This window comes from Phragmites australis, chromosome 10, assembly GCF_958298935.1.
Source record: "Phragmites australis chromosome 10, lpPhrAust1.1, whole genome shotgun sequence".
Lineage (NCBI taxonomy): Eukaryota > Viridiplantae > Streptophyta > Magnoliopsida > Poales > Poaceae > Phragmites > Phragmites australis.
Genome location: NC_084930.1, coordinates 9,907,274 through 9,923,327, shown reverse-complemented (window position 1 = coordinate 9,923,327; position 16,054 = coordinate 9,907,274). Strand labels below are relative to the sequence as shown.

Genomic DNA, 16,054 nt, shown 5'->3' with positions numbered 1-16,054 from the left:
GTGGGGCACCAACGAAGGATGGCCGGTGGGCCACAATAGGGCAGAGGGTCTAGGCGCTTCTGGTTAGCGCGGCAGGGGCTACGAGAGCAGATCCAGTGACATCCTTGTCGTCGAAGATGGCTCGAGGTAGGTGGAGCGGGGGTGGGAGGTTGAAGAAAGGCTTCAACGAGGAGGGATCCAAAGGTAGTTAAAGAAAGGCTATGAGCCGTTGGCTCACAACGGTTTCGTGAAAAAAAAAACAAAAACATGTGCCTTATAAATAGCAACGGCCTTTTTTATGACTAGCTAGTGACTCCTCTACTGTTTCAACTACATATGCTGCACCCGATCTCTCCTTCCTGGTCACCATGATGCTTTCTCTCCTTCCTGGTCACCATGATGTTTTCCTGGTTCTTTCAGCTAGGGATCGACAACTTTCAACTCGAAATTGAAGTGAAAAGAAATCCTCACAGTATTTTCCCTCCAAGGTAACCATAATTAAGTTGGATCAAACATGCATCTATAGAATAGTGAATGGAATAATTTGCTCTTTTCGAAAGGGAAAGGTGGACAACTAACTTCTACCAAACACAACATGGACTTTTATTCATTCTTTTAACTGAACACTTCAAAAAGATGGATGGTTATATCCATCTACTCTTATAAAAAGATTAGTTTATATCCTATCTACTCTTATCCCACACGCGCTAAGAGGGTTTTTGACACCAAATGAAGCGTGTTTCTCTCATGGCCCTCAAACATCAATTCCTCTCAATCAATCAGGCCGAATCAGCTCTGGGCTATCAAATGGGCCAATCCGTCATTTCTGGGCACACTCGCTAGCCCGCAAGGCGCAATGCTCGGTCCGAGAATCCGTCTTCTCCCCGCGCAGCCGTCCCATTCCCTTCGCCGTCAGCACGTCATCGCCGGGCTCCGCCGGCGACTTCCTCCCCTCACCCACCCTCACAAGTCTACCCACGCATGAGCCCTCCACGCCTCCCCAGGTCGCGAGATGCAGCGGCGGCGTCTACCGGTCCACGGTCTACGTGGCCTCGCCTCCGCCTCTGCTTCCGCCGCTCCGACGTGTCAGCTTCCCATCCACGCCCCCCTCCTCTCTGCAGTTCCTCCTATTACTTGGCTCCGCCGAAACTGTTTCCCCACTAAATCCGCGTCCGTTTCGTCTCGCAGTGAGCTCGCAGCGCGATCATGGCGGTGCCGGGAACCCTAGTCTTGTGGAGGGCGGTGTTCGCGGCGCTGGGCGTGCTCATGGTGGGCACCCTCGTGTACACCTGCGCCACCGACGGCTCGCCGTTCCGCCCCGAGCTGCTCACGCCGTGAGTACTGCTTTTTTTTTTCTCACCTCCTCTGTGGGGCTGGAAGTTTTGGTGGGGATTAGATAGTGATTACTGCGATGAGTTTGGCAACATTGCTAGTTCCTGATGTGCTTGCTTTTGGATTGGTATGAAGGTGTTGCGATTTCGTGAACTGGATGTTTGTATGGTCACATAGACACTCAGCATGCGGACTTTAGTGTTGGTTCACTTCATTTTCCTAGCTACTGATTAGCAGAAGCTATGAGCCACTCGTATTATCTCAAGTTCTCTTCCATTTTTTGGTGGCTAGTTGTATTTCAGTGGAGTTATCATGGTGAAATGCTAGTAGGATGTGGTGAAGTGGCAACATTGTAGCGTGTCCAAAGTTATTTATTTTGTATTTCATCTGTGAAGTTCATTTCTTTATTGAAATTTAGTTACTATTAGGATTTATTTACAATCTTACGCAAGGAATGTTTTCTCTTTCATGAGAAAACTCTTCTAATTAATTCAAGACTGCCATGATCCAGTTATTACTCGAGTGAGTTTATCTTTATGACGTTGCTTACATCTGGGTTTGCCTGTGTTTATGTTGAATCAGTAAGGTCGTGTTACTGTGTTACCTATATTGGTTCATGAAAACTCAGGCTCGCTCAACAGTGCTGCAGGTAGTATAGGATGCTCCTGAGAAATCTCACTACTAAAATTCACCCTGGAATTATGCTGTATGTGGTATTGTTTGTTCTTAAGAGAATTGGTACACTACATTGTTAACAAGTGAACCATGTGTTGCATCCGAGTAGGCAGATCATAACTCTTTCCCATGCTTACATATACACAAACTTCATTCACTTCGAAGTTGTAATTCTTCATGTGTGCAGGTGGATGACGGCGACACTGGTTGATTTTTATGTGAACGTGATTGCAATTTCGGTAATTCATTGAGTTTCATACTGTACTTCGTAAACAGTGACTCTTTTGAGATTGTTTTTACAGAAAACGTGCAATGTTTTACTATCTTTGCGAGGAAGAGTCTTCTGGAAAGTTAATTGAAAGAAGCTATTTGTCCATTTGTTTTGAGAAATACTGCAAACAACATCCTTCTATGCATTTTTATAGAGTGGATGATGCAGCTTACAGCCTTTTAACTTGTTTATTTGAATAATCTGTATCCGTATGACAGAATTGATTGAATTCTCAAATTTTATGCCGTATCACATGTCTAACTGCATTAGCTCCTTTTTTTGGTGGAGACCGTAATTATTATACATTGGTTGCATTTCAGTGATGATAATTCAATAGTAGTAGAGAAATACTTTCTTGTACCACTATCTGTCTTAGCTATGTTATCCTTTGCTATTTTGTGTGTTAGAATTATCAGGTACAACTTGTTGCTTGCAGTTTGCATAGATATATGCATCCAGCTCTGACTTCTGCACATACTCACTAGAAAATTAACATGCAAATCATTTTTCTGCTTCGTCCTAATCGGGCCTTCCCCCTTGAGTAACATGAAGGATTTCTGAAGAATCCATATTCTTATGTAAACTTGGCCATGCTTGGATCTAGTTGAGCAGTAGAATGCTGAATTAATTCAGTTGCTACCTGTTCACCAGATACAAACCAAATGAAAAATATTTTCCATGTGATAATTTCTGGTTCATGTATGGAGATCCTATTTAATTTCCAACTTTACTTGAGCTAGAGGTGTTTCTTGTATGGTGTTCTAGGCTTGGGTTATTTACAAGGAAGCAAACTGGATTAGTTCTGCCATCTGGGTAGTTCTGTTGGTTTGTTTTGGAAGGTACTTGATTCCTTCTCTCTAATGTTTTAGTACCCTTTTAGTTTTCATGGCTTCTTCTTAAATATCAGTCTTTTTTTTTTTTGAAAGGATGAGTTCTATTGACATGATGTGATCCACCCTTTTTCTTTTTATCTTTTCAGTGCTACTACATGTGCTTATATTGTTAAGAAGCTTTTTGAAGTAACACCTGCAGGGCCCACCCAAGACCCACTTGATCTTTTGCTGCTCAGGTTGAGAATCAAATCCTTCATGATTAGCCTTAAATATGGTATTCCGAATATCATAGCGAAGCAGCAAACCTTGTTGCACTGCATTCCTTGGTGCCACACTGCTGACCTTGTTGATCATTTGAGATGTAAAAGGAATATTATTTTGCATACATTGGTTGTTAAATGGATCTTGTGTGTATATTGATGCCGGTTTGTCTTGATATGTATTCTCAAAACTTTTTCAGGCAAGGTAATCTATCCCAAAGAAAGTGCTCTTGTGTCATAATTGGGAGGATTGTTTTCAGCATACTGGGGATATTCATGGCTGCCGTTGTCACATATACTGTCATCACTGATGGACTACCTTTTAGGAAGGATTTGTTGACACCGTAAGTGAACGCATTCATAATTCATATTTGTTGTCTTGGTTTCTGAGGCCCATCGAGCTCAATGTAACAGATACAAGTGTAAAATCTAGATGCAAGATTGCAGCAGCCTCGGAGCAATAGATATGCTGCCCTAGCTGGTTTCAGAGTACAGGGTAAACATGAGATACGGGAATCCTTTCTAGATTCAATTATCAAACTGTTTATTGAGTAAATTTCGTGAAACTATAAGAATTTTGTCAAAACTATCATACATGTCTATGTTTGCATTCCAGTAGACTGCAACTAGTTTGGCAAACATTTTAGTTAACTTCAACTCCATCGGTTCCTGTTACAACAACAACAACAACAGCCTTTGTCTCAAGCAAGTTGGGGTAGGCTAGAGATAAAATCCACAAGATCCAACTAAAAAGATGATGTGAAAACAATAATGATAATAAAGGTACTCCATCGGTTCCTATTCAATGCAATGAAATCTGACTGGTAAGGACCATGCACCAATGTAATTGACATACGAGATCTGCACCACTATGGCAGCTTCAGTCTTACCTGGGTACTGCTGACAGGTGGATCCTGTATGTTAATTACACTGATAGGTGGGCTCCTCCAATTGGATTCTGTTACTTTATCAAGCTTTGGGTGAGGAGGAGTTTATATGAAATGTTTTGCAAATAATCAATAGTTGACTGAAATTTAACTTCAATTTGCAGTTCGTCAATTTGTGATAACTTTAACAAAGTATATGTGGCTTTGTGAAATTTACTCTATTACATTAGGAGTACTTAGCAATCGCCGCAGCTGTGTGCAAATTAATCCCATATTGAAAGTGAAATTAGAGAACTATTGGAGGCGAATTCTAAGCATATCTTTTAACAATGTTGATATCTATGAGAAATGCTCAGTAAATGTTCCATTGGTTTAACAATTTAGATTTTCGACTAAATACATTTCTTTTCATTATGTGAACTAAAAATAAAAGTGCTATGATGTTTATAGTTGATCTTTCTTCCTGTACTCGTTCTATCATTTGTAAACTAGAAATCTCAAGGTCACTAGTTCTATTGTGCACTCAGGTGGATGGCGGCAACCTTAATTGACTTCTACATAAATGTCTTTGCAATATCGGTAATACATCTTCAACTTGGGCAAATATTTAGTACAAACCACGAGTTTGTTTTAATCATGCAAACTGTTTTTCTTTGTGACCACCAAATCAACATGAGAAATATCCGAAAAAGTCTGCAGATATAGTTGTTAGGAGAAACAAAAGAGAAATCCTTGACAAAGTAAAATTTAAAGATACTAGAAAATTAAACAAACAAATATTAATATCAACATCAAAGTCATCCTTTTTGTTCCTTGTAAGTTGTGATACTGTTTGAACCTGAATTTCTAAAGCCAAAAATGGTTCACTCCAACATTTAGGTTACATTCTTTAAAAAAAAAAATTGGTGTGTTGATCCAGTGCTTAGAGCAAAGTAGTCTGCTAGATTGCATCTAGCTCAAGTTTGGTACCAAATATGCCCTCATTCAAGTTTTATATTTGTTTAGAGTAAATATCTGCAAGAGACTAGTTTATTTGAATGAATGCGCTGTGAAATATTACTGCTTAGTTTGTTTGAAGCATGTAGATCATTTTCTTTGGCAACACTAGTACTTGAATATGTTTTTGGAGGAATATGAATATGTTGTTGTTTGGATATTCTAAGCTTTGATCATGCCATGGTGCTATTAGTTTATGTCAAATATAGAGAGCAGATGTATTTTCTGTGGACACCCTGATCTGCAGTTTACTTCTATTTTTGAGACTCTTGTGGGAATGTGCAGAGACAGATTTTATTTATTACTTTGATGGTTATTATATTTGGCTTGTTTAGCAATTTACAAAGTCCAATCAGGAAAAGATAATTCTAATTAGGAACACACTTTTAAATCTTGACATTTTGCTCCCTAATAGGCAGCACAAGGCCAAATGGTTAATCATTGATGATATGCCTACAGGTCTGGGTTGCTCACAAGGAGTCTACTTGGATATCAACTGTCATCTGGATTTGCTTGTTGATCTGCTTCGGAAGGTATAATTTTTTTTTAGGCTTCAAACATGAGCATATTACTGCTTTTGACTTAAGAGAATAACATTTCTGTTCATCCATTCTTTTTTGAATATTTTACTGCAATATGTTGTATGCATTTCGTTAGCTTGGATGTCTTAAAAAAAATTATAGAAGTGTTTCATCAAAGGGTCTTTGCTCTTGTGCGCGCAAGGGTGGGGTTGTTCTAGATGTGGGACCCACCACCAGTAACATTTGCACACCAATTACTGTGACATGATAATGTAGCACCACTGATACTGTTTATATGGATCAGTTTCTGTTAGGGCTTAGATTGATTTGTTTAGGATGTTTATCTTCTGTTAATTTGTTTTCCTAAGTTAGAAATTACTTCTTAGGGGTAATGTTGATTGTCAGATAGTAGAGATAAAATTTCTAAGTTTAGAGATTGTTTCTTAGAGGACAAGTCAAGTCTTTCCAATGAAGGGGATAGTGATGTATACATATCAAGCAAGAAAGAACAATGAATGAGTCTTTTCCTAACCCAAAAGTTTTCCAATCCTTTTGTATTTTCTATCTCCCCGTTCCAACACCCTAATTCCCTTGAAGTCACACCATCCGGTTGTCCTTTATAGATTAGTTATCACATTGTGAACCACAACAATTAAGTATCATAGCCCACCCTCCGCATTTTTTATGTTGTCTCTACCTTGGCCAAGTGGAAGACCAACAACGATAACGGAGAACTGTAGCCACTTTTGCAAACATCCATGCCGCATTGGAGAACATGTTGGCAATGTTGGCCTCTTGTCCTCTTCTTAACTGTAGGTACCCACAACCATTTGGTAAGAAGTTTCTAGGTTGTGGCCCCATGATGGCAATCTGCGGAGGTGGTTGATTGTGATGGCATGCAACCCCTTAGTTCTAGATGACATTGTGTGCAAACTCGAAGAGAGAGAGTTATGGGAGCCTTCTACTGCGATGAGCCATGCCGTTGAGGCAAATGTGATGACTCACATCCTGACCTGTGGAATCCTTCGTGAGCCACAACAAAAATGGCACGGTCTTGGGCCACAATTGTAGAAGATGCCATTGATGCAAGAAATATGTTAGTTGTGACATTGGTTCGGGGCTGTAACCTACGTTACCCAGATACCACGGTACAGATACATATATGCGATACGGCGACACACCATTTTTACAAAAACACTGATATAGGGATACGCGTATATATAATAAAATAAAAAATAAAAATAAACACCTCTTAAAAGTTATAGGACTACTTGATTGGCTGATCATTGATATAAAAGGGAAGGGAGAGGCAAACTGGTGATTCCAGGGGTGACAGCAATGGCTGGCGGCGATAGTGTAGGGCGATGCCAGCTAAGGCTAGCAAGGTGGCACGACACCTCTATTTTGTGAGGAAGGATGGGGAGCGACGTGGAGAGGGGTTTTTATGTGTAGAGAGTGGGATTTTCTGAGCATAACATGAGGTTAGGGTTTGGAGCTATCAGGAAATAATCGAAGAGGTTTCGACAAAGTATCAGGATTATTTTATTTATTTAAAAATCATGAAAATGTCAGATACTTGTCCGACAAGTATCGAAGGAGTATCAGTGTCTGATACATGAGTGTTCATAAGTATCCACGCATCATAGGCTGTCACTACTTAGGCTGCAATTTGGTATTGCAGTGGCTTTTCAAAAGTTCTTATTTATTTTATTTTGGGCGCAGTTGTTAGTTGGAAGCATCTTTTTTTTTTATCTATACAAAAAAATCATACTAGAATGACAAATATTCCTCTAACTAACTAGATTCCACTGTGCAGCGCAGCACGCACAGCAACCACAAACAGACCCTTGATGTGTTGCCTCCTTGCTCATATCTTCTTTATCTCCACCAAGACTTATGGATATCTTATAATCCAACAAGAATCTTTTGTTTTGGGCCTTATGAGCTTGTTCTCATCGGCAGAAGAAGCCATGATGAGCAGTTCTAAATCAAAATCGTTGTGAACATTGTACCTAGGATGATTAGATGCCATGGATTTAATGGGATTAGTGATTGAGAGAGGTACATAAAGTACAGACTGGGCCGAGAGAATGTTTGGGTCTAGACAAGACTAATTCATTATTCTTGCTTAAGACATTTCTATCTATTTTATAGGAATAACTTATTTCTAATGCTTGACCTGACCCCTTAAAATGGTATAACTTAAGGAAACGAACGAATCAAAGATAAGTATCAAAACTAACAAAATCAATATATTCCCTAGCAAAAACTAAGTGCTCATGAACACTAGTTGTGTTAACTGCTGTTGCTGGTGGAGCTCACGTCAACAACAGGGGTTTGTCAGAATACTTTCTATTACTAATGAATCGTTGTCTCTTCTCATTATCGCAATTAATTTGTTTTATGCTAACTAACAAGTGAATCTTGTTCCTGTTAATAAATTATTACCATCAGATGTTTCGTGTTATTTACGCAAACACGATTTTTAGCTTTTAATATTTCATGATAGGTATATGACGTATACATTTTCCTTATACAAATCGGAATATTATCTAATGCTTCTCTCTAGGAGTAGCCTCCCGAAGGATTATGTGTAATTCGTATGTAGGTGCTTTCTTACTCGATAGAATAGCTACTGTCGCATGTGGGTGGTAATAACTGTAGTTAAGTTGCTGTGACCCAATCCATGAAGCATATGAAGGAACAATTGTGGCTTTAGGGTACACATATTGGTTTTCTTTCCTCTTATGGTTATGTTGAATACATACGAGTGGTTATGTTGGCGTGTGAAGTTGTGAGCTATATTGATGATTTTATGTAAGGAAATTATTGACCCTTATCCTGTTTTGTTCTTTGCTTTAGCATCACAACATGTGGCTATATTGTCATTCAACTTTTTCAAGTATCATATCAAGACCCAATCTACCACGTGCTATTGAACTCTCACAGCAAGTATGGAATCACGACTGCCCCGTAATCCTTCATCTTGTATGAGCCTGGTTAACTTACAGTTCTCTTAACTTTTTGCTTGACATCCGGTCATTGATCTGTTATTGATAATTCACCTGTTTGAAATGTAGGAAAAATTGAAAATTCATTGAAGGGGTATGCTCTGATTGCCGTGCAATAAAACAAATGTTTCCTTCTCTCTATATGTAAGGAACCATAACTAAGTGTATATTAGGACAGCAATTAGAGAAGTTATTTTGCTTGGAGTGACCTAACTTCTTCGCCAACTTCTCCATAAAATGAATCGTACTATTTGTCAAGTTCAAGCTCTTTTCTTGTACTTTTGATTTAATTGCTTAGTAAATGATCTTTAACTTGCCCTCAAAGGCTCCAATATCATTTACAATCGTATGTGTTTGCACAATTTTGTAGCCCCGCAGCGCCACAGGCCAAACAATGGGCACGGCTATGCAGCGAATGCACGTTGCTATTAGGGATGGTGTGCTCGCGAGCTAATTTTTAAATCTGTATCCGTACCTATTACTTGTCATGGGTAAGAAATGTCACCTGCGTTCACCACCCATAGACATCATATACCCGCGGACATACCCATGGTGGGCTGACTGATCTCAACTTGGGAATTGATCTAGCACCATATAAGAGACCTCGTTATGACTGCTTATACATCACTTAGTCGTTGTGTAGTTTGGGCGTTGGTCAACCCAGGTGGCCAACATGGGTTACAACCCATGAGAAGGTAAGTCCTTTTTTATGAATTTTTGCTTTTTATATGTATCAAACATTTTTTTAACATTTTGCAAAACCATGTTCAACAAATTTGGAACCCTAGTTCAACGCTTTTCAATTTCACGACCTCTTCTTTCAATTTGTGCCTTCATATACATTCGACATTTTGAAAAAATAGATTCACTTTTTTGTGAAACCTAGTTCAACAGTTTTTTAACACTAGCTCAAAGTTTTATGTGAAAATGTTTAAATGGTATGTTAGAAATATTAAAATGGTACATTCAAAGTGTTGATTTTTTTAATAAAAATTGAAAAATAAGAAAAATATATTCATATTGGATATCGTTTTTCTGCATTAATAACAAACAACATGATGGTACAATGGATTCGAAAACATAGTTATGATTTAAGAGAAAAGTGCATTTGAAAATAAAAACCGAAACACAAATTCCCACCAACCTTTCCACCACAGCCAACCGCGGGTTGACACCTGTCTAGTATCATCCCCATGTTGGCCATCTATGTTTGCCTCGTACGAATCTCACTCATTAGTCTATGGCTATACGCCGAAGCTAAAAAAGGGTTGCCCCGGGCCTCGTCGAGGGAGGTGCAGCAACTGTCCATTGGAGCCCCGACGGCGCGTCCTCCTCCCTCCTTGGGTCCCTGCGGCCAGGGGCCAACGTGCTGCGGGAGGAAACTGATGGACCAGATAAGGAGCCCCGTGAGGGCTTTGCGCGTGACGAGCTCCGCAGACACTATCGCTGATGGGGTTCTGCGGCATCAGATTAGCGGCCTGCTTGATGCTACATGGTCACCCCTTTTTGCATTTTACCTTGCATTCTCCTGTTGATTTTAGCTTAATACGTCCACGGCCTGTCGATCGTTTGGGTCTACTATCTAAGTAACCAATAAAGTTGGTCTCTGGTTTTATGTTGAACAATTGAATTGCATGTGGATTTGGACATTTGGTCCTTGGAATTCGACCCTCATCCGTTGCTTTAAAATGATAGGCCTGACCGAAATTGAAAATGTAAGGTACATGCACACTTGATCCTCCCAGGAAGGCAGGAAATGTTGGAGAGGTATTTTGTACAAAATATCAAGGTTTTCAGAAATGCTGGTGTCCTCCCCCTCCCCTCCCTCCTCTCCAACCCCTTCCCCTCCACCAATGCTCAGGGCAAGCCCGGCTTCCACCCACCCTACTCCGCCCTTTCCACCTTCTTCCTCTCCGTTGTCCCCGCTAGCCCCCCGTTCCTCCCCGGTGTTGCTTCTGTGGGAAGATCGAAAGCACAGTGTTGGCTACATGACACACCTACCTCTGCCTCTTCGACCGATAGATCTTCTCTCCCTCCATCACGCTAGGCAGCGCAGATCATTGACGTTGGTGGTTCGACGACCGTGAACAAGGCGAATGGCATTCTTCCTCACGAGGTGCCCTCCCGTCTACCATGCCACGCCCCACCCTCTTGTTTCATGGCTGCCACCTGTAGGGCTCACGCCTCAGCGCTGGCTCCTCGCGGTAGTGTTAACACAGGTGCTTCCCGTGGTTGTTCTTCTACAAGACCTCCAGCGACCGAGCCTCTGCCTTCCCAGGCTGTTGCGGACGGTTGGACCTTGGTCACCAACCGTCACAGGTCTCGGGCGAGAAAGGGCGGCTTTGGTTGCTCCCTACCTTCCCCATCTAAACAGAGCCTACCTGCTACCCTCGGCGGTCGATTCCTTAATTTCCTATCGTGGACACACCGGCGTGTGGATTGCCACCTACCTCCTAGGTTCTTCCATTGTAAAGGGTTCCGGCATCAAGCTAAAGACTGCAAGCGACCTCAACCACGTTCCTTCGGCTTCGACGAATCCAGTTGTCGTCGGCAGATCATGCGCCTCTCATCTCCTGGTTCCACCCCAGTTGGTTCGGCGTCGGGTGCTGTCACCCTGTCTGGCTCCATTGGATTAGCTGGTGCTTCCACGACCACTAGGTCCACGATTCTCGGTCCTAACCTGTTATGAAATAAGCCATCAGCGGAAGCAACAGATGGATCTACCGAGATGATGCACACGATCACAGACGACACCAGAGGCATAATGTTTGTTAACGAGGTTCAGCCGAAGCCTTCATCCCCGGGGAATGACTACGGGCGCTCCTTCCCAACTAGCAACACCGGCCGCTTCTCGGGGTTCCCGCAGACTTGCTACCCCCCTGCGAACCTGTCTCTATGTCGTCATGGTTACAAACAGCGACCCTCCCCTCATATTTATAAGGAGGCCTGGAGACAGGAGTCCTACTAGGATTCCACTAGAGTCCTACTAGGATTCCACCATATACCGCTAATACAACTCTAAGTCCTATACGTAACCAACTCCGTACAATTATTCGACACATATCCAACAAACTCCACCTTGATGAATAATTTGCCATCCTGAAGCCGTCATGCGTGAACCTCCATGTACACCGGACCTGAGTTGTCGCCTTTGCCGCTCAACGAGAGCTGCCCGATGAGTTTTACTCAGACTCACCGCCTTCCATAAACTTTGCTATCCCTGCAACTTCAGACTCCATGACTCCACCTGTAACTGAGCACCTTTCTCTTCTATCAACATAGTCTCCTTGTGCGAAATCAGATTCCTCTTTAGCCTTGACACATGCCTGACTCCCCGAAGCACACAACTTCATTATAGATCTTGATTTTGATAGCACCTACTCCAACAACACAGTAACCCGCGTCGTCACATAAGTAGATACAACCAGAATCACCAGACTTCATGAAGAAAACTGCTCCCTGATGGGCGTCACATGGAAAAAAAATCAACTGAGTCCAACATCCACGGTCCCAATTGACTGCTTCTTGATACTGAGAACTTCAGTGTTGCTTTCCGATTCACACATAGAAATTGACACATTAGCATTGCTCTATTACCTGACTGTTTAGGTTACGATTCTCCGACGTCTTACACCATAGCCTCCTGCAGTCTCAGACCAACCAGAATACTCCAGTTGCAAGTAAAGATCTCCACAATCTATACTTCCTTCCAATTCAGCCCTTGAAGCTTCTTCATGCCCATCGATCCACACTTCAGAAATCTTGTGGCCACAATTCGAATCGATTCGCACCCCTGGCTGATTTGGAAACACGCAAGCCTTCTCCAATGCCATCCTGCATCCTGAGCTCGCACCACATGTTGCCACACCACAAAGAACAACCATCACTAGCCCTCACGCTCCTATGTCGTTGTCGCCAGTTTCATCGTCTCTGCCATCACGGTATGACTGGACTGTCGCCGCCAGCCTGTCCGCCCTGCACCATGGTATGTTCACCCTCCAAGTGAACTGTCCGTCAGCCTCCCTTGGACTGTCTGCCATGTGCCCGCAAACTATCTGGCTACCACTGTCAAACTCTCATCAGTCGTCATGCGCATCACGACCAAAACACCATCGACATCCCATGCTCATCACGGAGCATCGCAACAAATGGCCTGAGGTCTGGCAAACCGATCGCCTGCCTCTCCTCCTTCATCTGTTGCAATATTCCGATGACAAATCCACCGATGCTCGCATCGACCCGCCGCGGCCACAAGCGCCTTGCCTGCACATACCGGCCGCCGCCATATTGCTCCACCTTGCGCCGTATCCGCCTGCACTGCCCGTGCGTTCCACGATGCCTTGTAGAAGCATAGTCCTCGCACCTCTGCGTGATCTTCCATGAAACGTCTCTAGATCCAATTCAACCATGGCTCTGATACCACTTGTTATGAAATAAGCCATCAGCGAAAGCAACAGATGGATCTACCGAGATGATACGCACGATCACAGACGACACCAGAGGCACAATGTTTGTTAACAAGGTTTAACCAAAGCCTACATCCCCGGGGCGCTCCTTCCCAACTAGCAACACCGGTCGCTTCCCGAGGTTCCCGTAGACTCGCTGCCCCCCTACGAACCTGTCGCTCGCCTGCTGCTGCTGGAGGCTGGCCAGCGCCACGGACACTTCAACGTAGTCGAGGCTCACCTGCCACGCGATCTTGGAGCACAGCACCGGAAGCTTGCCTCCGGCGAAGGCGAGCTCGAAGTAGCACTCGAGCGCCTGCGTTCTTCTCTTTCGCCTGTTGCAATATTTCCTAACAATGTTTGTTCTATTTATAAGGAGGCCTAGAGACAAGAGTCCTACTAGGATTTCACTAGAGTCCTACTAGGATTCCACCATGTACCGCTAATACAATTCTAAGTCCTATACGTAACCAACTCCGTACAATTATTCGACACATATCCAACATAACCCACTAGCATCCGTGACTCTCGGTCCTAACCCATTGGCATCCACCTCGGCGCCTCTAGCCCATTCACCATCGTTGGAGCTCATGCATTTTGGCTTCGGGACCCCTGGTCTTCAGACCTCCGCCCTTGAGGTTGCTGTTTCAGCTCCGGCTGCGGAGCCTGAACGTTGCATCATTCCGTCGTCCAAGGGTTTCTCTGTTAATGAAGGCACTCTCTGGTGGGCACTCCTCGCTTATATCGATCGTGCTAGGCATGGATTCCTGCCCCGGCATCTTGTCGAAGCCATCTCTGGCGCCCTTGACATCCCAGAATCTGAGTTCTGCGTGAAGCCGTTCTACCCCGATAATTTTCTGCTTGTCTGCCGGTCTCAAGGCGTGCGAGACTCCATACTTGCTACCAATGGCAGGACAAGGGCCAGGGATGCAGTGTGGTTCTTTTGTCCCTGGACTAAACTAGCGTTCACGACCGCTGGTGTTCTAGCCTTCCGGGTTGTCATGGCTTTGCGCAGCGTTCCCCCGCACACCTGGTCGGTAAACACGGCTCAACGGATCCTCGGCCATCACTGCTGGGTTGAGAAGCTTGAAGACGAGGTTGCTTTGTCTGAGAGGGTGGACCTCACTGTGCTCCGGGTCGTCGCGTGGTGTGATTGCCCATGTAACACCCCCAGCGTTGTCTCCATGGATGTATCCGAACTGCTCGAGGCGATGAGCCGCCTCCTGCCGTACATCATGGAGTCTCGGTTCCTCAGATACAGGGTCGAGGTTCGGATCATCTCGTTGGCAGAATTTAGTGTCCCCTCTTCATCCAGCAGTGACGGCTCCATTCCATCCGAGGATGGCGATGGGGAATTTGATGGAAACCTTGCGAGCGGCATGGTCGTTATGGTCTCCCTCAGGGGAGAAGGATGTCCTTCCGTGCACTCCTCCCTTCATCCGTGGGTGCCTTTGCTTCCTCGACCGGTGGGCTCTCTTGCGGCGTCTCCTGGGCGGTCGGTGTTCTTCCTCAAGCGTCAGCCATGGCGCGCATCGTTTTCAGCTCCTTCACCGATGCATCTTCCAAGAAGCCATCGCATACTGTGCCTTCGGTCACGAGCATAGCACGCTCGCGTTCACCTCCTCCCACGTCATGGTATGGGTCGCCTGACCCTCCTGTTGTTCAGGCCTATGCCCGTGATGTCGCGCCATCCAAAGCCTATGACCCTATGGCAAATGAGTCCCTTCCCCGACTCACGGATGTCGCCCGCGTCAGTGACCGGCTTCGGCGCTGCGTGATGTGCAGTCGGTCTGTTCTGGCTTTTGGGACGGGTCACATGACCTTGCTGCTGGTTCAGCCCATGCGGCGCCATCTAGGGTCTATGACCCGACGTCAGAGGAATCTCTCCCCCGTTTCACGATGGCTGTCCGCGCTGCATGCAGGTTTTTGGTAGCATAGCAAATAAAACTGGTCTATTCCAGGCGCCGATGCGGTGTGTCCAATCTCAAATGGTTGGGGCATTCTTCGGATCAGGGTGCTCGTGGTTCCCCGTTCCCTCTTTCAGACAGCCCGCCGGCCTTGTGCCCCTCGCCTCGCACTCCATCTGCTGTGGGCCGCGGCCTTCAGTCCCAGATGGGCTGCGCTGCATGTGGCTCGGCTTTGAGATTCAGTGAACGTTTTTGCCGCCGTTCTTGTTGCCGGATGAGTAACAGGACCCCCTCGGCACGGCCTTTGGAAGTCATTTCTGGATCTGTCAATGACTTTGCTATGCACGCCTCTCCAGTGAACAACTCGGTCCCCTCCACGGTCATGTCCTTCCTGCAGAGCCTCACGTTGGAAATCCTAGCCCCCTTGGTGACACCTCCTCATAGGTCTGTGCCGACATCTTGCGCTCCTCAGGGTCCAAGACGGAGCAACAGACTTAACACCAAAAATTGTATCTCGGCGGTTCGGCCCTCCAAGTAGGGGGAGGTCTTGCTGATGCGCCGGCTCGACATCCTTGGTGAGAAGGAATCTGTCACCCCGCAAATACGCAAGACTTTCATCCAGTTGTTTGAGAAATCACTCTCCGCTCAACAAGTTCAAGCGATCCGGGATCTATTCCCCGGTCATGGGGGGCTGGCCTCGGTTGTGTTGGACGTCGTCGATCTGTCGGTCGTCTAGGTGGCTCACTCTTTGTCGTTGCAGTTTCGATGGATAGCTTCAATATTCTGAGCTGGAATGTCCGCAGGCTCAACTCCAAATCCTAGTGTGATGTTGTGCGCACGTTGATCTCAGATCATAATGCTTCTCTAGTCTACTTGCTTGAAACTAAGCTCGATGTAATTTATGCTTTCCTACTTAATGAGATATGTGGGCCACCTT

At 44.6% G+C, this 16,054-nt stretch overlaps 1 protein-coding gene across 2 annotated transcripts; it reads left to right on the top strand.

Annotated features, from left to right (window-relative positions):
* Nucleotides 1-1,120: 1,120 nt before the first annotated feature.
* LOC133883523 (uncharacterized) lies at nucleotides 1,121-9,023 on the top strand. Of its 2 annotated transcripts, none has more exons than XM_062322873.1 (9): nucleotides 1,121-1,313; nucleotides 2,174-2,225; nucleotides 3,023-3,096; nucleotides 3,237-3,326; nucleotides 3,551-3,694; nucleotides 4,765-4,816; nucleotides 5,693-5,766; nucleotides 8,617-8,706; nucleotides 8,835-9,023. In XM_062322873.1, exons 1-9 carry the CDS (start codon nucleotides 1,186-1,188, stop codon nucleotides 8,842-8,844), a joined length of 714 nt encoding a protein of 237 aa, XP_062178857.1. In that variant the 5' UTR covers nucleotides 1,121-1,185; the 3' UTR covers nucleotides 8,845-9,023. The 2 variants fall into 2 exon arrangements, with proteins under 2 accessions (XP_062178857.1, XP_062178856.1); XM_062322872.1 differs by having other exon boundaries at nucleotides 1,122-1,313; nucleotides 8,617-8,742.
* The last annotated feature ends 7,031 nt before the right edge of the window (nucleotides 9,024-16,054 follow it).